Source organism: Polypterus senegalus, chromosome 2 (assembly GCF_016835505.1).
Source record: "Polypterus senegalus isolate Bchr_013 chromosome 2, ASM1683550v1, whole genome shotgun sequence".
NCBI classification, from domain to species: Eukaryota; Metazoa; Chordata; class Cladistia; order Polypteriformes; family Polypteridae; genus Polypterus; species Polypterus senegalus.
In genome coordinates, this window is record NC_053155.1 from 274,799,550 (window position 1) to 274,825,362 (window position 25,813).

At 37.0% G+C, this 25,813-nt stretch overlaps 1 protein-coding gene across 1 annotated transcript in view; it reads left to right on the forward strand.

Moving 5' to 3' along the window:
- pola1 (polymerase (DNA directed), alpha 1) overlaps positions 1 to 25,813 on the forward strand; it is a 430,119-nt gene that overhangs the window by 81,095 nt on the left and 323,211 nt on the right. The window contains exons 25-26 of the mRNA XM_039745606.1: positions 140 to 289; positions 3,469 to 3,591. Coding sequence (XP_039601540.1) covers positions 140 to 289; positions 3,469 to 3,591 — 273 coding nt within the window. The remainder of the gene's footprint in view (positions 1 to 139; positions 290 to 3,468; positions 3,592 to 25,813) is intronic.

Genomic DNA, 25,813 nt, shown 5'->3' on the forward strand with positions numbered 1-25,813 from the left:
TTCCAATAAAATTTTAGGAAATAGTTTTCCAAGTCGGGCTATGTGAAAGTATAACTGTGTAATGCTGCTTTAGTTTTGCTTTTGATATGTTATTAGCATATAAATTTTAGTTTTTATATTTTCTGATTTTTTTTTTTAGGTGGATGAAGTTGATGAAATTCCAGAGCTTCCTGATCCTGACCTTGAAATTGGTATTTTACCTAAGGAGATCAAAAAGCTAGTAGAGAGGAGACGACAAGTCAAACAGCTAATGAAGCAGCCAGATTTAAATGCTGATCTCTATTTGCAGGTAGATTAACAGTGTAAACATGGCAGCTAGATTGATTTTAATCACACACAACTTGTGAGCTTTAGTAGAGTGAAAGTTACAAGCAATGTGAATTGAGTAAGATCTTTCAAATGTGTCTGTAGAGTTATTTTATTATAATAGGCAACATCAAGTGATTTCTCAATATAAGACCCAAAAGACTTTGCTGTCCTTGGTACAGTGTTTTCTCCCTGTTGTTGTATTAAAAATGTCATAATGTGTTCAGCACTGAACTTAATTACAAAAATCACTTTACTTGATTTATGAAACGATGAAAGCTTTATGTACCGTAATCTTTCACAATCCTACCTAATTGATGTGTTTGATGCTTTGAACCAGAGTTTGAGTCTGTTTCTCTCGCTACGTCATTCTTTAGAGTACGACAAAAGAAAGATGCAAGAATAAAGTTTTATGAAGTTGTTGAATGTGTGTATGTTTTGTGTAACATCCAAGTTCTTTAGCCCATTTCTTTGAATATGAATCTTTCCATTATTACAAAGCACCACTAGCAAAAACCTTTTTGGCAATATGGGTATTTAATCAACATTTATTTGTTATTATCATGCTTTTTTTTATTTAAATAAATAAAAGAATATTGAGAACGACTTTAAAACTGATACAAAATGATGAATATATTCTATTTTACTGGAGCAAAAACGCACGTGCACTTTAAAGCTTTATCTAAGCATTATTTTATTTCCGCTAATATATTTCAACTGTATAGAGTACTTGCTTTATATTCCTAGTTTTGTTTCACATTGTAATAAAACACATTAAAACATTTTCACAGTTTATTTTGGATAATTTTAAATTTTAATGTGGTCTTTTTTTACTTTTATTGATTCATTTTTTATTTTGTGCTTACTAATAATATGAATTATAAATATGAGAAAAAAACATTACTATATTTTAGTGCAATATTTTTAGTCATACCATGTCATTGACAAACTGAGGACAAACAAGTATTTTTTGTCGTTTTTGTGAATTTAGAAACAACACTACTTATTTGTATATATATATTACAAAATACATTTCTTCTGCCTTCCCATAGATGGTGCACTGCTATCAAAATGCATTATGTAATGCAATAGATATCGAATTGTTTACTGAGGTCTCTGTGTCCAGTCCCTCAGTGCAATCTGATTAGTCAGTTTAGCTTTGTCAACACAACAAAAAAGGAGGTATGAGTGTGAGATGAATGAGGAGGAGAAAAGGCTTTTAATTCATGCTGAGAGGGACAGATTCAAAGACCAAGTATTAAAATGGACAGGAGGTGATAAACGTGCCTAAAAATAATGACAGAGTCTAAGAAGCAGGCTTTACTGTTATACACACATACAGAGGACCGACACTGAAGGTACACATAAGGCAAATGATAGGAAATATTTTTTAATTATTCGATTAATTATCTTTGACAGATACCGTAGCTACCTTATTATATTGATGCAAAATTTTCTGCCCATGTTGTCGTATTTGGATTTATTGTGGATTTAAAAATCTTATGAGGAGAACACAGCTTAATATTAAACAAGTGACTTGCAAACATTGTCAGATAAATCAAGTACTTTGGACACCACAATGCTAATTTTCTACTAAATGTAATGATGCTGTGATCAATCAGCTGCTGATCTGTGGTGATTGGTAAATTGGCTGATCAAAACAAAACATTTTTTCAGCATGTATTTTTTTTAAGCCTTAGTGTTATTTATGTCATGATTTTTTACTGTAAACTTTCTGTAGACAGAGCTGTAAGGCAGACTTTACTAGACAGATAGAAGACTGGAATATTGGTCTTTACATTAAAGAAATAAAGTAATAAACTGAGAAAAACAAATCAGAAGAGTTGTCATTTGCAATTAATTAAAACAAAACACTGCTTGTCTGTCTTTGGACAGTAGCTGAACTTATGTTAAGTAAAACAGCTTATTTTCAATTAAAAAGAAGAATTTGAAATTGCTGCTTAGTAAGCAGCATTCTTGTTAGCTTAACAGCAAAATTTGTCAGTTTTACTTGTAAACTTAAGCATGTTGACCTTGTTTTTCCTTGATAAACAACTTACAAGTTTGAGCATTTGATAGATGTACGGTTTTTTTTATATAAAGGTTTTGTACTATGTTTGTTATTAGTTTATTAGTTTGTGTGTGTCATACAGCTTGAGGTTTGGTAAGAAACACGTACTGGATCATTATCCATATTTCTTTTTCTTCGTTGTCTTCTCGTTCTCTTTTTGGCTGCTCCTGTTAGACGTCTCCACAACAGATCGTCTTTTTCCATATCTTCCTGTCCTCTGCATTTTGTTCTCTTACACCCACCACCTTCATGTCCTCTTTCACCACATTCGTAAACCTTCTCTTAGGCTTTCCTATTACCTGGCAGCTCTATCCTTAGCATCCATCTCTCCTCTGCACATGTCCAAACCAACACAATTTCGCGCCTCTGACTTTATCTCCTAACCGTCCAACCTTAGCTGACCATTTAACGTACTCAATTCTAATCCTGTCCATTCTCATTACACCCAGTGCAAATCTTAACGTCTTTAACTCTGCCACCTCAAGCTCTGTCTCCTGTTGCTTTGTTAGTGCCACCCTCTCCAACGCATGTAACATAGCAGGTCTCACTACCGTCTTGTAGATCTTCCCTTTCACTTTTCCTGATAACTGTTTGTCACAAATCACTTTTGACACTTTTTTCTCCTTCCACTCCACCCTGCCTGCACTCTGTTCTTCACCTCTCTTCCACACTCCCTGTTACTCTGTACTCTTGATCTTCTCCAGCTCTACTCTCTGCATCCTCATCACTCTTCTGACCTCCCTGTCATTTACACACATGCCTGTAGACACTGCCAAGATCCTTTAAGATCAAAGATACCTTTTCTGGAAGCTAATTTTTTTTTTTAAATTGGCTGTAATAGTTTTACCTGTCTTGATATGATTCTACTTTAATTTGAACCACAGCAAAAAGTAATAAGTACATTGTGGAATTAAATTGCAATATTTAATTTACTGCAAAACATTAAATATCAGTATTTTATGACCATAGTATTGTAGAATTCCTGGCAGTACCCGTCTCTATAAATCATGTAAAAAATTTCTACTACTAAATAAATTTTAATAAATCTTTTTTTTTTTATATATATTTTTTTGTCCCCTCTGTCTCTGCAGTATGACATCCGGCAAAAGGCCTTGAAGCTTACAGCTAACAGCATGTATGGTTGCTTGGGATTTTCTTTTAGTAGATTTTATGCTAAACCTTTGGCAGCCCTGGTAACACATAAAGGACGAGAGGTAAAAAAACAGCTTAATTTATCCAAAAATATATGCTTCTGCTTTCTGTTTTGTAATTATCCAGTGCTCTAAAACTAATAGTTGCATTCATAGGTTCTTATATTTGACAGTATGAGTGGGTATATACAAAGATTTTACATATATAGATATGTTGTTTAATTATGAAATATGTGATTATTAAGAATTATTTCATGGGAATTATAAATATTTTTATGCCTATTCCATACATGAATTATGTGCTTTTAATATTTCATTTTCAACATATGCATTTGTGGTGTCACTACTAGTATCTGGATACAGGGGACTGAATATACTTCTGTTGAAGTCGGCACTAACCAGAATTCTGGCCATTAAGTTCTGTTTAATTTAAACTGTTGCTCTGGTACCTCCCTTGTAATCATGCATTTGGGATGTGTTAGAGATTTATTTTTATAACATCAGCTTTAGTATTACTTCAGTAAGAACATGTGAGAAACTGTAGATTAATAGAGATGTATTAAGAACTGAATATATTTTCTCAGTTTTGTGTTGCCATTATTATTTTTAAAACTGTTTAATAATGTAAAAATATTTCATGAATTAAGCAGAAATGCAGAAGTTTTTTTCATTAATGATTGTGGAAAAGGTAGTAGATTTTGCTTTTACTGAATAGGTTTCTTGGGTTTGTGACCTGATGCTGTCTTCGCCGTAGTCAGTTAATTTACTCCTTGCTAGCTGTGAAAGGGGTACATTTGTGTAATGTGTTCTGAATGATCTTGTGATTGAAATGATGTATTTATGTTCTTAATAATTTTCTTGTTATGAACTATGTATTCCATGTAAAAAAACAAGTTTTTTTCCCCTGATTATTAGTATTAGTCTGTACTTTATGTACATTGTAAAGGGCAACTGGAAAAATATAATAGTCATTTATTTTTAATAGCATCTTATTCCAAAATGGTCACTTAGTAGTGGGGTCTTTTCTGGCAGCTGAAGCAACAACAATGAAACCACTATGTCAGTTACAATGTTAAACTAGCATAACATTCTTATATTTATTTAGTCAGCTTCAAAAGGGTACGGTACTGGTAAATATCCTAGCAGTACTGAGCACAAAAGTATTAAACTGGCCTGGATAGTGTATCAGTCTATGGCCAGGTATGCTCATGCACACACCCCTGCTTACAATTTGTAATTGAAAGTCAGCCTAACCAGTTCAACGTGGGATAAAAAAAACAGACAGTGGAGTAAAACACAAATCCAATTTCCAATCCAATTTTATTTATAAAGCACTTTAAAACAACCAGCACAGGACCAAAGTGCTGTACAATAAATAGTTGATAGGTAAAACAACACAACATTATTGCACATAAGAATAGAATAAAAATGGTATAATACATAAATAAAACAGCCCCACGATAAAACAATATAAAATGGGATAAAATCAGCTAAAAACAACAAAAGTAAAATGAGCTAAAACTAACTTCTCACAAGGTGTCAAAGGCCAGGGTAAAGAGATGGGTTTTTAAAAGAGATTTAAAAACAGACAGAGAAGAGGCCTGTCTAATCTCTAGAGGCAAATCATTCCATAGCTTGGGAGCTGCTACAGCAAAAGCACGGTCTCCTCTAAGTTTACGCTTAGTCCTTGGTACAGTCAGGAGCAGCTGACCTGAGAGAGCGAGTGGGTGAATAAGGCTGTAGGAGCTCAGAGAGAGAGGGTGGGGCACGGCCATGAAGAGCTTTAAAAGCAAATAAAAGAATTTTAAAATGGATCCTAAAAGAAACGGGCAACCAGTGAAGTGTAACTAAAACAGGGGAAATGTGCTCAAATTTCCGAGTGCCAGTTAAAAGACGAGCAGCAGCATTTTGGACCCTCTGGAGATGAGTAATCGATGAGGCACTGACTCCTACATAAAGTGCATTACAGTAGTCCAGCCGAGTAGTAACAAAGGCATGGATTACTGTTTCAAAATGGTGCCGGAAAGAATTGGCTTTATTTTAGCCAACTGCCTCAACTGGAAAAAGCTTGATTTAATGACCAACTTAATCTGGCTATTAAACTTAAGATCAGAATCCACCTTGACCCAAAGATTTGTGATAATTGGCTTATTGTACTGGGCCAAGGAACTTAAATACACTTTAGGGGTCTCAGTGGGGCCACCAAAAACGATCATCTCAGTCTTTTTTTCATTGAATTTTAAGAAATTAAAAGCCATCCAGGCTTTAATATCATCAAGGCACTGAAGTAATGGCTGTACAGAAAATGTGCCTTTTCTCTTCAGAGGAACATAGATCTGACAGTCATCCGCATAAAAGTGGAACCCAACACCATGTTTTCTAAGTATAAAACCAAGAGGGAGCAAATACAAAGAAAAAAGGAGTGGGCCTAAAACTGAGCCTTGTGGGACACCACACAAGAGAGGAGTGGAAGAGGACACATAGTCACCAAGACTGACACAAAAGGTTCGCTCAGCCAAGAAGGACCTGAACCACTCTAGTGCTATACCCTGGATGCCCACTCACTGCTCCAAACGAGAGAGTAAAATGGCATGGTCCACTGTATCAAACGCAGCAGTCAAATCTAAAAGCACAAGAACAACACCGTCGCCAAAGTCAGTAGCTAAAAATCTATCGTTAAAAACTTTTAAAAGGGCTGATTCTGTGCTTTGTAAGTGTTTAAAACCAGATTGGAAAACCTCTAAAATATTTTGTTTTTCCAGAAAGGCCATCAATTGGTTGTGAACTATCTTTTCAAGGATTTTAGAAAGAAAAGGTAGTTTGGAGATAGGCCTATAACTTGCAAGAGCTAAAGGATCTAGAGCCGGTTTTTTAATCAGAGGTTGAACCACTGCATGTTTAAAATCCTTAGGGACCACACCTGATGACAAACTATGATTTACCAGTTCAAGAACCAGCGGTCCAATTGTGGATAAAACCTCTTTAAAGAGTCAAGGCGGGACACCATCGTTTGGGGACCCTGCAGGTTTTAAATGACCAACAATCTCCTGTAAAAATGACAATGTCACAGGCTCAAACCTGTCGAAAACAGCAGAGCAGGGGACACGGACTAAATGGTCATGAGCAATAGGAGAGATTTGAGCCCTAGTAGAGGAAACCTTTTCAGTAAAAAAGTGTAGAAAATTTTCACAGGCAGTAAGAGAGGGCTCGATACAGTCAGTCTGTGGTACATTAAGAACAGAGTCAATGGTCTTAAACAAAACACGGGGATTGTGACAATTTGACACAACAATGTCAGAGAAGTGTTTTCTTTTTGCAACTTTTACAGTTGTTTGATAATGACGCCAACAGTCCTTTAACATCTGAAGTGACACTTGCAGTCTGTCTTTTTTCCACTTGCGCTCAGCTCGACGGCACTCGCGTCTAACAGCACGAGTCACCTCATTTAACCAGGGCTCAGAATTAGTTTTAGGTTGCCTGGTTTTCAATGGAGCAACAATGTCCAATGCAGTCCGACAGGTGGAATAAAACCATGAGCTGAGCTCCTCAGTCTGGCAGAATGAAAACTCTGGAATGATACAGTTCTGCTTAAAAGCTGTTGAAAACTGCTCAGCAGTGGAAGAATTAAAAACACGACCACGCAGAGCAGCAGCGTGAGGTTTAACCGTGGTCCAGGCAAGAGAAACTTCAAATATCACAGGCATATGGTCAGAAAACACAGCGTCACAAATCTCTAAGTTAAAAACAGGCAAACCATGTGATAAGACAAGGTCAAGTGTGTGTCCACATTCATGTGTGGGACCAGCCACATACTGCACAAGATTAAAAGAATCAATAAGGTTTAAAAAGCCCTTTACCATCAACATATCAGGGCAACAGACATGAAACAAATGGTACAATACCATTAATATATAAAAGCATTGCTTTAGAAAGAGGAGTACAAGTATGCTTACTGATATACTGGAATTTAAAGAGCTAGCCATTGAAATTTCCATAGCCCTACAGCATCACCGATTATGAATAATGTATTGTTCAAACTATGATTGCGGAATCCACATCCAAATCCACTGTGGTGTTTTTCTGTTTTACATTTCAACACCTTGATAGATGTGACCCTTTCTGTATGTTAGGACACGATTTGATGACTGGATTTTTACTTCTTTCTAGTTAGATCTTGTGACTTGGATATCTTTACTTGCATAATTTTTTTCTTCAATTATACATTGAATTTCTTAATGAACACATGAAAGGCAACGAACTTGGGCAACAAAATTTAATCTGCCCTGATTATTGTATAATGAAGACTTTTAAGGCTAGTGTACCCAACCATCATAAACTGGCATGTCTTGAATAACTAAAAGTACCCTAACATTCAGTTTATGATCTCCAGTTTACTAATAATGCCAAATAAACCTGCAACATGAACTTTTTCATCTCTCAAGTTGATTTTTTGTTTTTATATCACTGGAGGGCAGTATCAGCTTATTTTTTTGTTATTGTATTCTATAAATATCAGAATATTTTCTAAAACACAACATCTTATGTTTCAATGGACTTTTTTTGTAATGATAAAAACTTTCATTGTAGAACTCTGATTAAATCATCTTTGTTTAAAAGAGCTAAGTCTAACCAACAACATAATATTTTCTTACTAAGCTTCTGAAGTTTGTTTTTAATGGTAACACTTAAAAGTATTCTTTTGTGCATACTTGAATACATTTATCTTGGATTACATTTTTCTATAAAAAATCTATTTACCTTTAAAAGCAACCTGAAATCATAGATCAATCATGTTGATGTATTGTACTTTCAAACTCTAAGTGTTCTCTAATATACAATAATTTTTTATCAGAGCAGCCAAAGGTATGGCTCTAAAAGGTGTTAAGAAATGCCTTAAAGTTAAATGTTCATATATTAAAATTACTATCATATGCAAAAAAAGCTAAATGAAGCTCAAAAAATTGTGGGTGTTTAAATAGTAATGTGAAATTTTGGTTTGTGTGATTTTAATTTATGTAGTTTTTAAAAATGAATTAACTAAATTGACTGAGAAGTCAGATCATTGTTATGTGGTATTAAAGGCCCATTGTTTTATATATTAAGATTAGATGTTGTGATTTAAGTCCTTTTCTTTTTAACCAGAGGTCATTTTCTTTACTATATCTTAATAAAAATGTTAAATTTATTTTTTCTGTATTTTAGTATGAATGTTTTTGTTGATGCTTCTTATTTTAAGGATGGTCCTTTGTTGCAGTTAGGGATAGTGTATTTACTTTCGTGAACAATGATCAGTATCATAATGGCCATTTGACCAATGTCAAATCTTTCATCTTGAGCCTCACTTTGGATTTATGTTCTACAGAACAACAAGGTTTTATTTTTGCCAGATAGATGCAGATGTTACTAGGAGGTATTTGTACAGGATCATATACTTAAAGTAGAGTTTAAAAGTTATTTTGTCAGGTAGCTCATGGAATAATAATGTTAAATATTAACTTCAACATGAACTTAGAACATATCAGCAAATTTGGTGTGAATTTTTTTATCATGTTATAATTTCTGCTAAATCAATTTTTAATATCTGTTCTTTCAGCTTTATGTGGTTTATAGCCCTGATTTTTGTACCATATTCTGTTATGAGCTCTGAGAGACATCTTTTGTACTATATCAAGGTGCAAGGTAGTGCTTAATGGCCAATGAATGTGGATATTCAAAATGTGCTTTAGTCAGCTGTTTCTTGTAATGCTTTAATTTTTTATGGGCCCAACAAACCAAGCCTTTCAATGAAGATATTACAGATATTATGGTACATTACTGTAGACAGAAGATGTAATTAATATGTAAAAAAAGTTTTAAAATTGAATATTTGTATAAAATTAATATTATTTTACATAAAGAACTTATCAAACATATCCACCGTCAGCACTGACGTTAGTAAAACAGCAAACATTACTAATGATTCTCCGAATTATCCTTACAGTTTTTAATTGTAACTCTTGATATTTTGAAAAATCGCTTAGTGTTCTCCCACATCACACTTTATATTTGCTTTGATATTCACATATCATCATTTATTGTCATTGCTAAGACTGTAATTTCTTAGTTTTTGAACATTTAGATATAAGAATTATATTGCATTTGTATTCATTTATGAAATTCTGTTCAGTATATTATTGAGTAAATTTCCAATAATAAGCCTAGAGAAATACTCAGATTTGTTTCAAGCATGACAAAATATTTATCTGAAAATGCTTTTTTTATATTTAAACAATTACTTCAGATCCATGAATTTAATGATATCAGAAATAAATGTTAGCAAGCACAGTATTTGTTCCTTAGCTTTCATATTGTAATTGCCTGATGCGTTTTATTGTACAGTATTTATTTTTTATGCAAGTTTTAGGTAACTTGCCACTTGGCTACAGTTTGTCATCAGTAAATGATTATAGTTGTGTAGTTTTTGTATTTTCAGCTCCCTGTGGTATCTCTTTCTTTGCCAACATTTATTGTAGGGCAGGTGTTTTAATACAGATTTTTTTTTTGGCATATCCCCAGCTTTGAGCAACAGCACAAGGCTACATTTCTATTTTCTATTGAGCAACTGCCACTAATTCATAATAACTACTTGGTCTTTTAATATTATTTACAGAATCCACTTCTGTTTTTAATTAGGCCTCTGTGGCAGCATGAGTGGAGTACTGTGTTTTAGTAAGCTTTTGTGATTATTCCTTCATTATACTCCATAGAAATCTAAAATACTATCACAGGACATGTTATCATGATGCCTTTTGTATTTCCTGTTAGAAGCCAGTGATAAAACTTGTAGCATGTAACAATGTAACATGCTGTTTGACCATTTATAATTCTGTCTGACTGCCTGCTTGACACCCCAGATTCTCTCTGACCGCAGATTCTCTATGTATGTCATTAGTTATCTCTCTTTACAAGTATATTCCTTAATAATTTAGTCTTTGTTTGAACAAACATTGAGTGAAATTTACTATATTTTGAATTTAACCTATTACAACTATATTGAAATATGAATTTTGGCAATGATCACTTGACTAAAGCTTTGTAGACAACTGTTCAATTCTTGACATGGTCTCCTCTGATGATCTTTAAGGATAGGTTGTCTTTTCTGTGTCAAACTCATTTCTTCATAGTCATTGTATGTATCTGGCTCAAAAAAAATGAAGAAACACTTTTTAATCAGAGTATTGGATCAAGTCAGTGAAAATTCTGGGCTATCGATCTGGTCAGTTAAGTAGCAGATGGGGTTGTTAATCAGTTTCATCTTCTTTAGTGTTAATGAAATTAACAACGGGTGCACTAGAGGGCCAACAATGAGACGACCCCCAAAACAGGAATGATTTATCAGGTGGAGGCCACTGACATTTTTCCCTCCATCTTTTCTGACAATTTTTTCACTAGTTTTACGTTTGGCTATGGTCATTGTCACTACTTGGTAGCATAAGGCGATACATGGACTCTACAGAAGTTGCACAAGTAGTCCAACTTCTCCAGGATGGCACATCAATACGTGCCATTGCCAGAAGGTTTGCTGTGTCTCAAGGGCATGGAGGAGATTCCAGGAGACAGGCAGTTACTCTAGGAGAGCTGGACAGGGCCGTAAAAGGACCTTAACATATCAGCAGGACCAGTATCTGCTCCATTGGGCAAGAAGGAACTGGATCACTGGTGTGAAGGTCTTTGAACAAACAATCAGTAATAACAACAACAACAACAACAACATTTATTTATATAGCACATTTTCATACAAACAGTAGCTCAAAGTGCTTTACATATTAAAGAATAGAAAATTGAAAGACATAATTATAAAAAATAAATCAACATTAACATCAATAAGAGTAAGGTTCAATGGCCAGGGGACAGAAAAACAAAAAACTCCAGATGGCTGGAGAAAAATAAAATCTGTAGGGATTCCAGACCATGAGACCGCCCAGTCCCCTCTGGGCATTCTACCTAACATAAATGAAAATGAAACAGTCCTCTTTGGATTTAGGGTTCTCACGAAGGGCTTGATGATGATGATGGTCACGTAGACTTCTTCCTTTTAATCCGTCCATCATTGTTGGAGCATCATGAAGCTTTTGAGTAGGTGGAGGTGGCGCAGGCCACCACCACAAAGAAACCGAAAAGAAACAGAAAAGAGAGTAGGGGTCAGTACCGATTTTAGAGCCACCATGAATAGTTGTTATGATGAATTGAACATAGAGTATCAGGATTAAGTTAAATTACGATTAAAATGAAGTTATAAAAAGGCCATGTTAAAGTAATGTGTTTTCAGCAGTGTTTTAAAGTGCTCTACTGTATCAGCCTGGCTTAATTCCTATTGGCAGGCTATTCCAGATTTTAGGTGCATAACAGCAGAAGGGCAGCCTCACCATTCCAGGAGACAGTTTTGTTCTTGGAACTCTAAGAGAGACACTCATTTGAGTAATCTGACCTTAACATTTGGAATATAAGGTGTCAGTACATGCTCCATTGGGCAAGAAGGAACTGGATCACTGGTGTGAAGGTCTTTGAACAAACAATCAGTAATAGACTTCATGAGAGTGGCCTGAGGGCCCGACGTCCTCTAGTCTTCCCTGTGATCACTGACCGGCACCATGGAGCTCGATTGGCATTTGCCATAGAATAGCAGAATTGGCAGGTCCACCACTGGTGCTCTGTGCTTTTAACATATGAGAGCAGCTTCTCCCTGAGCACATGTGACAGGTGTGAAAGGATCTGGAGAAGCCATGGATAATGTTATGCTGCCTGTAACATTGTTCAGTATGACCAGTTTGGTTGGGGGTCAGTGATGGTCTGGGGAGGCATATCCATGGAGGGATGCACAGACCTCTACAGGCTAGACAGCGGCACTTTGACTGCCATTAGTTATTGGGATGAAATCCTTAGATCCATTGTCGGACCCTATGCTGGTGCGGTGGTCCTGGGTTCCTCTTGGTGCACGACAATGCCTGGCCTCATGTGGTGAGAGTATGCAGACAGTTCCTAGAGGATGAAGGAACTGATGCCATTGACCAATCCCAACGCTCGCCTGACCTAAATCCATTAGAAAGCCTCTGGGACATGTTTTGGTCCATCCGACGCCGCCAGGTTGCACCTCAGACTGTCCAGGAGTTCAGTGATGCCCTGGTCCAGATCTGGGAGGAGATACCACAGGACACCATCCATCGTCTCATTAGGAGCATGCCCTGACGTTGTTAGGCATGCATACAAGGACATGGAGGCCATGCAAACTACTGAGTACAATTTTGAGTTGCTGCAATGAAATTTCTGCAAAATGGACTAGCCTGCTTTCACTTTGATTTTTGCGGTGTCTTTCAATTCTGCCCTCTCTAGGTTGATAATTTTGATTTCCATCAAACAATGTAGCATCCTTTCATTCCTAACACTTTACCCAGTCCATAGCACTATAGATATACAGCATGATTTTTTTCCCCATTGATATCTGATGTGTTTTCAAAGTGTTTATTTTTTTTCAGCAGTGTATAATTTGCCACATGATATTGTATTGATATTGTAATGTGAAGAATCTATTTATAATATATACAATGCCAAATCGACATGTCTGACTAACTCACTTATTTATCAGATCAAACACGGAGCTGGACAGGTTGGCATCCGTGGCAGAGCGATGGATGCTAAACAGGCTCCTGTCAATCATGGAGAATCCACTGCATCCACTGAACAGTGTCATCTCCAGGCAGAGGAGCAGCTTCAGCGACAGACTGCTGTCACTGTCTTGCTCCACTGACAGACTGAGGAGATCGTTCCTCCCCCACACTATGCGACTCTTCAATTCCACCCGGGGGTAAACGTTAACATTATACAAAGTTATTGTCTGTTTTTACCGGCATTAATATTGTTTTTGCATCAGTATGCTGCTGCTGGATTATGTGAATTTCCCCTTGGAATTAATAAAGTATCTATCCATCTATTTCCCATTTAGTTAAAAAACAGAAATTTGGTTTGAGTTTCATGGTTTGTTTTAATTACGACAGTATTTGCAGGACTTGTGTTGAAGTGACATTCGCCATCTGTCAAGCGTTGTAAGCACACAACCGGTTTCATCGATAACTTCACATCCAGCTTTTGAGAGTTTAAACATTCATAAACATCAAAGTGTCCACTACTCAAATCGTCACCTGTGAATCTAAGATGTTTAAGAGGCATTGGCGGTTGTCGAAAGGTGTAAAATATTTGGCCATTTTGGTACACTTGAAAGCGACAACCGAACAATTCAGCGGCAGCCATCATCTCCCATGCAGAACCATAGGTGAAGGGCTTAGGCATTTCACTCTTATAGTGCTCCTGTGTAGTATAATCTCCTGTACCGTCATCACACCTTGAACCTGTCCCAGTCATTCAATACATAAGACACAGTGTTCCTCCGGATATCAAGAGTGAGGTTGATATGGCCGTGCAATAGGTAACAAAGAATGGAAAAGGCAGGTGCCATCTCCGGGCATGGACACCACTTGGTAAGTAACAGTTCTTTGATCCATGGTGATCACCTCGATAGACATGTTAATGGGGGTGCTGTTGGAACGATAAAGGAAATGGGTACCTGAACAATGTAAAGTAAGTCTAAAATACCTACACAATAACTATAATCGTAATAAACGAACAATAAAACATCAGAGAAGCCATGGATTAAAGAAAAAGGCTGCAGTTATCAGCAGGGAGATGTGAATCCCGTGGCGAAGCAAGGAAGGGAATGTAGAGACCGGAGCGACGGACGGCCTTATATAGGCAGGCAGTCAACAAAATGGGAGCCGCTGGGATGGGGGACCCAATGCCGCCTCACACGGTGACTGAGCTGCAGACTATGGACATATTTATGTAAGTAAGTAGGATTCGGTTAGTGTTGGGAAACCCCGTACCAAATTTCTTGAAGATGGGCCCATAAGTAACAAAGACCGTTGGAAAGTTCAATATGGCGGCCGACAGTGGCGTCATACCACCGAAATAAGTACGTACATTGGTTTCAGTTAGCGCAGGAAGCCACCTACCAAATTTTGTGAAGATGGGGCCATAAATAAGAAAGTTCAACATGGCGGACGTTGTTGACCGTTATTACCGTTACACGTAGAATTTCAAAAAATGAAACCTGCTTAACTTTTGTAAGTAAGCTGTAAGGAATGAGCCTGCCAAATTTCAGCCTTCTACCTACAAGGGAAGTTGGAGAATTAGTAACGTTGGAAAGTTCAATATGGCGGCCGACAGAGGCGTCATACCACTGAAATAAGTATGTACATCGGTTTCGGTTAGCGCAAGGAAGCTACCTACCAAATTTCGTGAAGATGGGGGTCAGCCTTCTACCTGCACGGGAAGTGAGTGAGTTAGTCAGTGAGGGCTTTGCCTTTTATTAATGTGTAGGGAAGGGAGGTAGGGTCTTCTCATTAAACTTGTATCTCGCGAATAAAGTATTCGTCGAAGGCATGGTGGGAATGTGTCTATAAATTTAATTTAAACTTACGGTTTACACCGTGCTTTGTTTCCACAGTAGCTGCACTTATGAATATGCTTGTATGCGTTTTTTCTTCAGCGCTCTTTGGAGCTCTTCCTTGTTTTCTACGTACTGCGTTCACAGTCAGTTCACATGATTACGTGGGAGGTGTGATGATGTGACACGCAACTCCGCCCCCCCACGGCCATCGAGCTAAAGTCCATTACAGTACATGGATAAAAATAGGTTCCAGTTATGATCATTACGCGTAGAATTTCGAAATGAAACCTGCCCAACTTTTGCAAGTAAGCTGTAAGGAATGAGCCTGCCAAATTTCAGCCTTCTACCTACACGGAAAGTTGGAGAATTAGTGATGAGTGAGTCAGTGAGGGCTTTGCCTTTTATTAGTATAGATATTTATAATTTAAATAAACATGGAGGGAAATGAAACTTTGAGTCTGGTCAGTTAAAGGGGGGGCATTAAGAAAGGACATGCCGACCATCATCATCTTTAATCCACATTGTCTGGTGAGTTTGCCAGTCACAACATGTTGAGGTTGTAGGGTAGGCCACTTTCACCCAATCACTATCCTCCAGCTCCTGCTGGGAAATTCCCAGACTCTTCCAGGACTGTCCAGACATATTCAGTTTATGTGCAGTCTGTTTGTTTTCCCTTTGTCTGCATTTTTTAGGGTTTATTTAAGGGGGTGTGGGGGTAATGAATACTGCTTCCCATATCTTAAAGATGAGTAGTGTATGTTGGTTATCAATCCTAAATAGACTGTGTCTGCATGAGTATACCTTGTGCCTGATGCTTCTGGAGTAGGCAGTGGTCCCGCCAACTCTGTTATTGAAATGATTAGTTTATACAATGAGTGAATGCCTCACTGGTTATTTTTTATTTTACACACTCCTTTTTACAACCAAGAAAGGTACTGTTCATTTTAAAACTTGTCTTTGCTGTTACTGTCCTCATTTTTGCTAGATTCTGATTCTTTAGAGATCTGTGTTTTCAGCTTTCTTCTTTTCTGCTTCAGTGTAATTTTAAACATGAGTAAAACAGCAGGGTGTCCTAATCAGAAATAATAGGCATGTTTCACTCTGTATAAAAATGAGAATTTGCTCAATATCTATCAGTATCGTGTATACTATTCTTCCTGTGGACTTTTTTTTTTTTAATTTATAGGAAAGTCTCACAGAGCTTAATTTTTATATTACCATTTTGTGTGATGAAAAATTTCCACGTAAGATTGAGACTGTATGTATGTTTATCAGCTTACAGAGGCCTCTACTGTAAAATGTTTTTCTTATATAGTAATTTGGCTTCTAGACAATGCATAGGTGAGGGGGATAGACAGTTCCTAGTGTTTATTAGTCATGTTAGTATTATTAGTGTTTTAATTAATGCATTTTATCAGGACGTGGAGAGGAGGTTGAGAAATGGAGAAGTTCTTTGGAAGATAGAAGATTGAAAATAAATACAATTTAATGATGATCAGAGGTTACCCTGCAGCGAGAGTTATTGAAAAGAGTGGATACATTTAAATACCTAGGATGGAAATCAGCTGCTAAGGTCAATTCATAGACTGCAGTGTTAGTGGAACAATTGGAAGAAGGTATCAGGAGTATTGTGTATTGGAAGAATTGTGGTGAAGGTTAAAGGTAAGATTTTTAAGGCATTGGTAGCATTAGCAATGATATATGGAGTCGACAGTAAAGGGTGCACCGTAGAAGAAGTTAAATGTGGTGGAAATGAGAATGCTGAGATGGATGTGTGGAGTTACAAAAAAGAACAGAATAAGAAATTACATAATTGGAGGTAAAAGAAAAGCTTGATACATAAATTAAATACAGAAAAGTATGTTTAAGTTGTATGGACATGTGATAAGGAGAGACGAGTATGTGGACAAAGGAGTGTTGGCAATGGAAGAACAGGAGAAAAGCTAGGGAGGCGAAAGCGGAGGGGGGTAAAGGAACAGATCAGAAGGAGGATGGTTTGTCTGAGTAGGTGGTACAGGACTGAGTTGTTTGGAGAAGTCTGATCAAGATAGATACTTTATTAATCCCAAGGGGAAATTCACATAATCCAACAGCAGTATACTGATACAAAGAAACAATATTAAATTAAATAGTAATAAAAATGAAAAAATTAAAATAAAATTAATGTTAGCATTTACTCCCCCGGGTGGAATTGAAGAGTCGCATAGGGTGGGGAGGAACAATCTCCTCAGTCTGTCAGTGGAGCAGGACAGTGACAAAAGTCTGTCACTGAAGCTACTCCTCTGCCTGGAAATGACACTGTTAAGTGGATGCAGTGGATTATTCATGATTGACAGGAGTTTGCTTAGTGCCCGTCACTCTGCCACAGATGTTAAACTGTCCAACTTTAATCCTAAAATAGAGCCTGCCTTCTTAACAAGTTTGTCCAGGCGTGAGGCGTCTTTCATCTTTATGCTGCCACCCCAGCACACCACCGCGTAGAAGAGGGCACTCGTCACAACCGTCTGGTAGTACATCTGCAGCATCTTACTGCAGATGTTGAAGGATGCCAACCTTCTCAGAAAGTATAGTCTGCTCTGACCTTTCTTACATAGAGCATCAGTATTGGCAGTCCAGTCCAATTTGTCATCCAGCTGCACTCCCAGATATTTAAAGGTCTGCACCCTCTGCACACAGTCACCTCTGATGATCACAGGGTCCATGAGGGGCCTAGGCCTCCTAAAATCCACCACCAGCTCCTTGGTCTTGCTGGTGTTAAGGTGTAAGTGGTTTGAGTCGCACCATATAACAAAGTCTTTGATTAACTTTCTGTACTCCTCCTCCTGCCCACTCCTGATGCAGCCCACAATAGCAGTGTCATCAGCGAACTTTTGCACGTGGCAGGACTCCGAGTCATATTGGAAGTCTGATGTATATAGATTGAACAGGACCGAGAAAGAACAGTCCCCCGCGGCGTCCCTGTATTACTGCACACAATGTCAGACCTGCAGTTCCCAAGACGCACATATTGAGGTCTGTCTGTAAGATAGTCCACAATCCATGCCACCAGGTGTGAGTCTACGCCCCTCTCAGTCAGCTTGTCTCTAAGGAGCAGAGGTTGGATGGTGTTGAAGGTGCTAGAGAAGTCCAAAAACATAATTCTGACTGCACCACTGCCTCTGTACAGGTGTGTTACAATCCACATACTGGGAGAAGGCAGGTAATGTTTTGTCCAGCGTTACATGGTTAAAGTCTCCAGCGATTAGCACAAGTGCCTCAGGGTGCTGCGTTTGTAACTTAGGAACTGCGGAATGGATGATGTCACTCGCTATCTCCGCGTTCGCTTGAGGGGGGATGTAAACAATAACAGGCATCACGTGTCCAAACTCTCTGGGCAAGTAATAGGGGCGCAGACTTACGGCCAACAGTTCGATGTCCCTGCAGCAAGTGGAGATTTTAACGTTTACATGTCCTGAGTTGCACCACTTTGTATTGACATAGAGAGCGAGTCCTCCTCCTTTCTTCTTTCCGCAGGTACTTGCCTCTCTGTCCGCTCTAACTGTGCTAAACCCGGGTAGCTCCATGTTAGCATCTGGGATGATAGACGTTAGCCACGTTTCACTAAAACACAGCAAGGTGCATTCTCTGTAGGTTCTGACATTTTTCACCAGCACAGCCAGTTCGTCTATCTTATTTGGTAGTGAGTTTACATTTCCCAGGATCACAGAAGGCACCAACGGTTCATAACGCCATTTTCTCTCAAGTTGTCTCAATTTAATCTTATCTTTTATCTTTGCGCCAGCTCGACTGCCCCGGTATCGTCTTCTTACCTCGTCAGGTAACAAAGGAACCACACCGGCATAAGCATTTCTTCTCGGTGCTTTTAAGCTGACTACTTGAATAGGCGATTCTCGGAGTGTAAAAATCCATGTCAAGTAGTAAAATAGTAAAAAGAAAATAGAAATAATCAATTCAAGCACATCAATTCCACATATAAGTGGGAAAAGATGAAATATTTAATATTTCCTACTTATGTATTTTACCTTAATAATTATAAATATTTTTTCATTGGCACATTTTACCTGGGTCCCCTGTGTACAGTTTGCACGTTATTTCTTTGAATTTTATGAGAACTCCGCATAGCATATTCTCAGATATCCATCTTGCAGAACCTGTAATTTTTGACACATTACTTAAGCACACTCATCATCTTTTCCAGTGGATTCTTGCATCAAGGCTCATAAATACTGATCAAACTGTACATGAATAACTGTTAAATTAGAATTTAGCGTCTACAGTATGTAGCTGGTAAGTTAATACTCAGGTGCATTGTAGAATCTTACTGTAAAGGAGGCATTTTTATTTTTTTAATGTATAAAGATCAGTTGGAAAACAGCAGACAAGTTACCGATTGATTCAAGAAACGTTTATCTGCCAAAATAAGTTTGGAGTGCAAACATTTAACCGTCTGCCAAACATTATACTGTATGACAGAAAGTTCTTGACTATTTTACTAAATGTTTAAAAATAAAATATCTGAACACTTCAAAACAAAATAATGTTAATGCTTGATTTTGAGTGATTTGTCCCTTTTTCAGTTAAGAGTGTGCACCTTGTAAAGCTTTGTCTTAAAATGAAGAGGCTAATAGTACATCTGAGCAGTAATGGAATTAAAGTAATAAATTAGTTGCTTCTGATGTTTATTTTGTTCAGATGGTGTTGTGTTTTTTGGTTTTTTTTTTATTGTCAAATTAAGCCTCAAACTTTTTTTGGAGGTAAAATCCCTGGTATGTCCTATGCTGCAGAAAAATATGAAGAAGGTTAGGTGATAGAGTTTTGGCCTAGGGAATTAATTTTGGAAAGCTTTTGATGCTTTGCCAGGGATATCTATTAATTTTGACTTCCTTAAATAACTGTTGGATCTGTTTTCCCCCTGTAGGTGAGCAGTCGGGCTTGATTCATGTGCAGCTGTCAGGGTTTCTGTTTGTTTTATTGATTTTCACAGTTGACAGGATTGCCTCCACCTCTTCTAACCCCAGTCTGTATTTACTTGTCCCCAGATAGTGAAAGGTCAGGGTGAGATGGTTGTCATGCTATCCTATAGAGGAATACCATTTGACAAGAGTAATGGATGAAAGGGGACTTCATCCAAGATGCTTAACATAGCAGATCATCCCTGTGTCTCATAAAATGGAAATCAAGTGATTTGTTTGGGATGAAGAACGTTCTAATAATTAGAACTAGCATGGGAATGGTACTTGACTGATGATTGCAGAAAGAAACAATGCTAAGTGTGGTTTAATGCTTCTGCTAATATAGATTTCACTGTCACTACCATTCCACAAGGTTTTCCTTTCCAAAATCTTTCCTCATAACTTTTTCACATTTTTACTTGTAATATTTTGAAGTATGCTTCCTGCTTTTAAAATGGAAATGAAGCACAAAGTGAAGGCACCCTGTTGGTTTTCTTAGAACTGCTCCCACCTTCCTCATTCCATTCATTTTTCAGCAGAAACTGCTTTAAAATCTATAAATTATTTTGAGTCATTAATGGGCTCCTATAGGAATTGAAATAATTTTGCTAATTTCTTTAGTATTCATGGTTTCAGCTAGTATGGTCATTTTATCCTTCGGACTAAATTTCACAGTATTGCTGTTTTCAGGGTGACACGATCATTTATTTGGAATTTTTATGTTTAGAGAGGTGCTTCAGTCCAACTGTGCTATTGTAATCTTTCATTTGGAAAAGCAAGTTAAATTTTGTGAGGTTGTGAAGAAATATTTCTTGAAGTTGTGAAAAAATCAATAATGTAAAAAGTTTTCCAACTTAACAAGGTATTGTTTTTCAGCCCAGTTTTGTTATATATAGTACATCTGAATTAAATCCATTATGATGTAACCATATTGAATGTATGAGTCGATGACCGTGCACTCTCAGAACATCAATGTTGTTATTCTGTGTTATGGAATCTTCTCTTGTTCAACCAAACCAGTTGCTTACTTATGTCCAGTCTAAGGTGGACTTGTGGTCATAAACTGTATGTGATTTAAGGTGTATGAAGAGGAGTCTAAACACAGTAAGCAAACCTGATCTTTACTACTAGCACAGTCAGAAGTGGCAATGCCTGTTGTTTTTAAAAGAAGGTTTTTGTAAAGGAGAATTATCAGTATTTGCATACTGTTAGCATTTTAAAGAACTTGCAAGTCTGTTGGTGAGCCTGTTAGTATTGAAATGATTGTGCCCTTACAAAAAGCAGTAAACAGCTATTGAATCTTGCTCTTTGGCTGTCAAATGTTGTGGGCCGCACTGTTTATTATATTTGCCTTGTTTAAAATAATGTTTCTTGTATATATAAAATTGTAAATAAAATGTTTCTTTAAATGTAGTTTTAATATAAAAACATCAAACTTCTTTAATATACTTTCATAATTCATGTCCTCTTACGTTATACATCCTCTTGTCAACCTCACTTATAGAAATATTTTTGGTGTTTTAAATGTGCTGTATGATTCTGAACACATTATAGTTCAGATGTGTTTTATAATTAGATATTGGTCCATTACAAATGTTCTTAAATAATGTGGACCATTATTTTAAGCTTTCTTTAATAAATCTTATTTTCCGGATGTTCAAATGGAGTTAAATAATAAAGACAAAGTTCATGTTCTCACAATAGCCTTGTGAAGATGAAGATGTGTAAAGCAAGTCGAGCCTACTACAGTACAAGTCCTTCAGTGCTTTTGAGGTATGTTAAGCTTGCGTGACTGCAGATTATCACAATTATCTGGTATTGTTACCCACACTTTATTTGGCCCTGGCCTTTACAGCACTGACATGGCTGAAAGCAATATATCATCTGCATCTGCTGGTTCTGTTAACGTTATTAATAGCTCTTAAATAGTTCTAAGTACTGTGTGAAATGGTTACTTGTTACACAAGTGTAAATTAATTTAATCTATTCTTTATGAGCCAATGACTTGCTTCAGCTGTGGTTTATGGTACTCGGGCAGGACATAAATATAGCTATTTAACTTGTTACCTGTTGGCAAACACAAAGTGTAATTTTTATGCCTTTGAGTAAAACTACTGCATGTATAGATTACTCATTAGAAGTATGGTTTTGAAAAACGAATCAGTGTTAAAGTAGGGTATGTTTCTGCATCATGAATTTTAGGCAAAAGCATTTTGAAGAATATAGCAAAATATTATTCTGAGTGGTTTTCTTTTTTTCTGAACTGAGTTCATATTGGACCTTTACAAAAGTTAAATCATTCTAATAGTATCCTTCAAAACTGAAAACTGCTAAAATCTTAACTCTCCAAGAAGGGGCCTGAGCTGCACTGAAAACTTGCATATTATAGTCATTTTAGTTAGCCAGTAAAATGTGTCATTTTATCATTGCATGCATAATGACTAACACGGTACAACACCCTACTACTGTTTGTACTCAGTCAAAAGCACTGTCCTGTTCCCTTCTTATCACACATTTTAAAAAACAGCATATTCATCAGCAATAGAAAAACATCATCCTTTATTCTGTTTAATAATGGCTTGGCTCCATTGGCTAAATTGCAGTGTTTTTTCCCTTGTTTTTTTAGCCTCAAAAAGCACTTGATGCTGATTGTGTAACATTGCCAATGACCATATGCAGCTAGAAAACAATGTTGTTTTTCCAAAAACTTTCTACTAATGCCCCCCACCAATTCATAAAGGTTAAGAAGCACTGCTGTAAGATAAGCACTGTAATCCAGTAAGATAATAAAATTGTTATCCCGACGTAAAAAAAATCAGCCGTTGCTACCTTTGATGACATGACACATTTGTCAATGCTGTTGGCTAAACTTTTTGAGTGCTGATGAAAATGTCTGGATCATCATGCACTGGCTGATGGAAATTGTAGTCTCCACTATGACATTTGCACAAGACTCCTGAAAGAGGGTACTATGTATTAAATACATTTTCTTACTGGATTAACTGTATGAAATGTGACTGTGTTCACAGCCATAGGGCTTAGCAAGTATTTGCTAAACACATATTCTTTGAGAATTGACAGACTTCACTTCTCTTCTATAGATGCCCTATTTCTCTCTGTGACCACTGTTAGTACTGAATATTCCACTTACTAGAGCATTATTAATGGAAAATATCAATAAAGGAAAAAAGTGTCAGCCATTTTTTCCAGAACATCATCAAATTTCAATCAGTTCCATCAAGACAATTTGTGGGATATTTATTTATTCTGTTGTGGGTTGGTTTTATCATCCACAGCTTTTTAGTTAAGTGAGAAATTGTGATATTGTTAATGAGAGAGTGAACTTTTATTTATTTATTTACTAGGGGACTTTGTCCCCTTCTGGCTTCACTCGCCAACCCCTGGGTTTAGTCCCGTGGAAATACAATTTAAAGTTGTTTTTTTTTTTTTTATGGGAATTGTTGCATACAGTATGCATTAGGTTCACTTTTGATAATGTAACGTATATATGGCCGTGAGTGAATATCGTTTCAATAAAAATGACTTTTCTGATAAAAACAATCTACTTATGAAAGTGGGAATGTCCAGAGCCAATGTAGCCGGTGGCTTTGTTTTCAAGAATCTGCGGATTTCTGGTCATCGTGGATTGCACGTCATTGTAAGAAATAAATCTGGCCGACCGATATTTCTGGATATTGCCATTGTATCACGATATAACTGTTGCAATGCTCTCGGACCACCTTCATATGATGATGGTAATATGACTGGTTTACCTATTTTGAATTTGTCTGAATTATTGATATTTAAATTTTGAACGTGACTTTGCATATGTATTGTTCTAAGTTTAGCTTGATTCGATTTAATAAAGAGACGATTAGCTGCGACTTTTACGTACGCATTAATAATAGACAAATAATAGACGTTGAGATGACAGAAGTGGGTTAAATACATGGGAACGTATTGCTAATTTTGATCCGAAATATTGCGTGGGTGTCATTCATTTTGCTGAATGCATTTGTTTCATATTGTATGACCATCCTGTTTCACCATCTGGGAAAAGTGAAGGTAAATGATGAATCGTACTTTGCCTTTGGATATACACAAATATCTACTCTGTCTTTGATATCTCCATCTTTCGAAAGTATTATTGCTGACAATTCGTCACATTATAATATAATTTTAAATGAGACTGTGATCTTTCTGATTCATATAGACATCCAGGAAAATGTCTTTGTCCATGTGTTGCTGGTAAATGTCGGGTACCATGATCATAAAGATACACCTGACCATATTGTGTGTATTTTTTTTAATATATAAATTAAACTTGTTGTATCTGTAATTGTTGCGGAAACACAGATTCTCATAGCGTATTGTCCATTCTTGTGTACATCAGCGTTTTGTGATTTGAATGATGCTAACGCAAAAAGATTATTGTAGACACATATATTTGCCTGTAGTGTTTGATTTCACTTTCGCCAAACAACAAATCATTTTAATTCTTGTGGAAACGTCTCTTCATTGGGAAGCAGCAGTTATTTTCCTTGATGGCAACACGAATACGACGATTTACAAGACTGACTTTAACTTTAAAGCCAAACAATATCTACATATTTCCGACATATCACCTATGTCCATATATTCGATCTCTCTTTGCTGTTCCGTTATTTCACCGAGTAATAATTTCCGTCATACTAAAAAATGACCAGCTGAACAAGTTCTACAACCACATCAACACAATATTCTTTGCAATCCAATTCACCTTGAAAAAAGAAATGAACCAACACATCAGCTTCTTGGACATCTACATTGAAAGAAATAATGACGCCACCCTGACCACAAGTGTTTACCATAAGGAATGCTATGCAGACAAGATATTACATTTTGCCAGCAAACACCCAATATCTCATAAACGGAGCTGTGTTGAAACTCTATTCAGAAGAATCCTCACCCATTGTAATATGAAGGAGACAAAAAATGAACGAAAGACACTATCTCTTCCCTCTTTTCATTTCAAATGGATACTGTAAAACATTCATTAATCGATGCTTACACAGAAGACGCCAAAAAACTCGGCAAACAATGGACTTGAATCGGAACCCCCACTCTACCTGGTACTCGCTTCCTTATCACCACAAGGTGTCTGAAGGTGCAGCACGCATCCTGGCCAAGTCAGGCATCAGAATAGCAAACCCACGAACAATCTGCGCATGGTCCTCTTTAATGCTAAAAACAAGAAATTCACAGCAGAAACACAAAAAGCAGTTTATAGCATTCCATGCAGTTCTTGCCCAGTGGTATACATAGGACAAACATCAAAAAGAATCTCAACATGTATACATGAACATCGCAAGGCCGTCAGAAGAAAGGATTCACGATCACTAGGGCCCACGATTTACCGCGGAATACAACTCTACGCCGCGGAATTAGGGTTTTGCAGTGGTAAAACGCTACGCCGCGGAATTAACCTAACTTCTGTGGAATATACCAAATCTGAATGAAATCTCACCATTTGAGGCATATTGATATTAGTATGATTAGTTTTGATTACTTCTTTAACTTCTTTCTTTAGCCTATTGCATCATCTCATTAATATCTCGTTCGTTGCTACTGAAATCAAACACAGTGGAGCTACAGTCCAGTTAAAGAAGCTGTCGGCGTTGCTGCAAAGTACTGATAAACTTAACGAGCTGAGAGCTGAACTTGAATTTGCATCTGTTCATTGCCAGCCAATTATGAACACTGACTTCTTTTGAGGCACAGTCATTCATGGCTGTCGATGTTTACAACAAAGTGTCTGACTTACTGTCTTGCCTGAAATCGTCAGGATTTCCAATTGCAACCAGCAGCTGTGAAG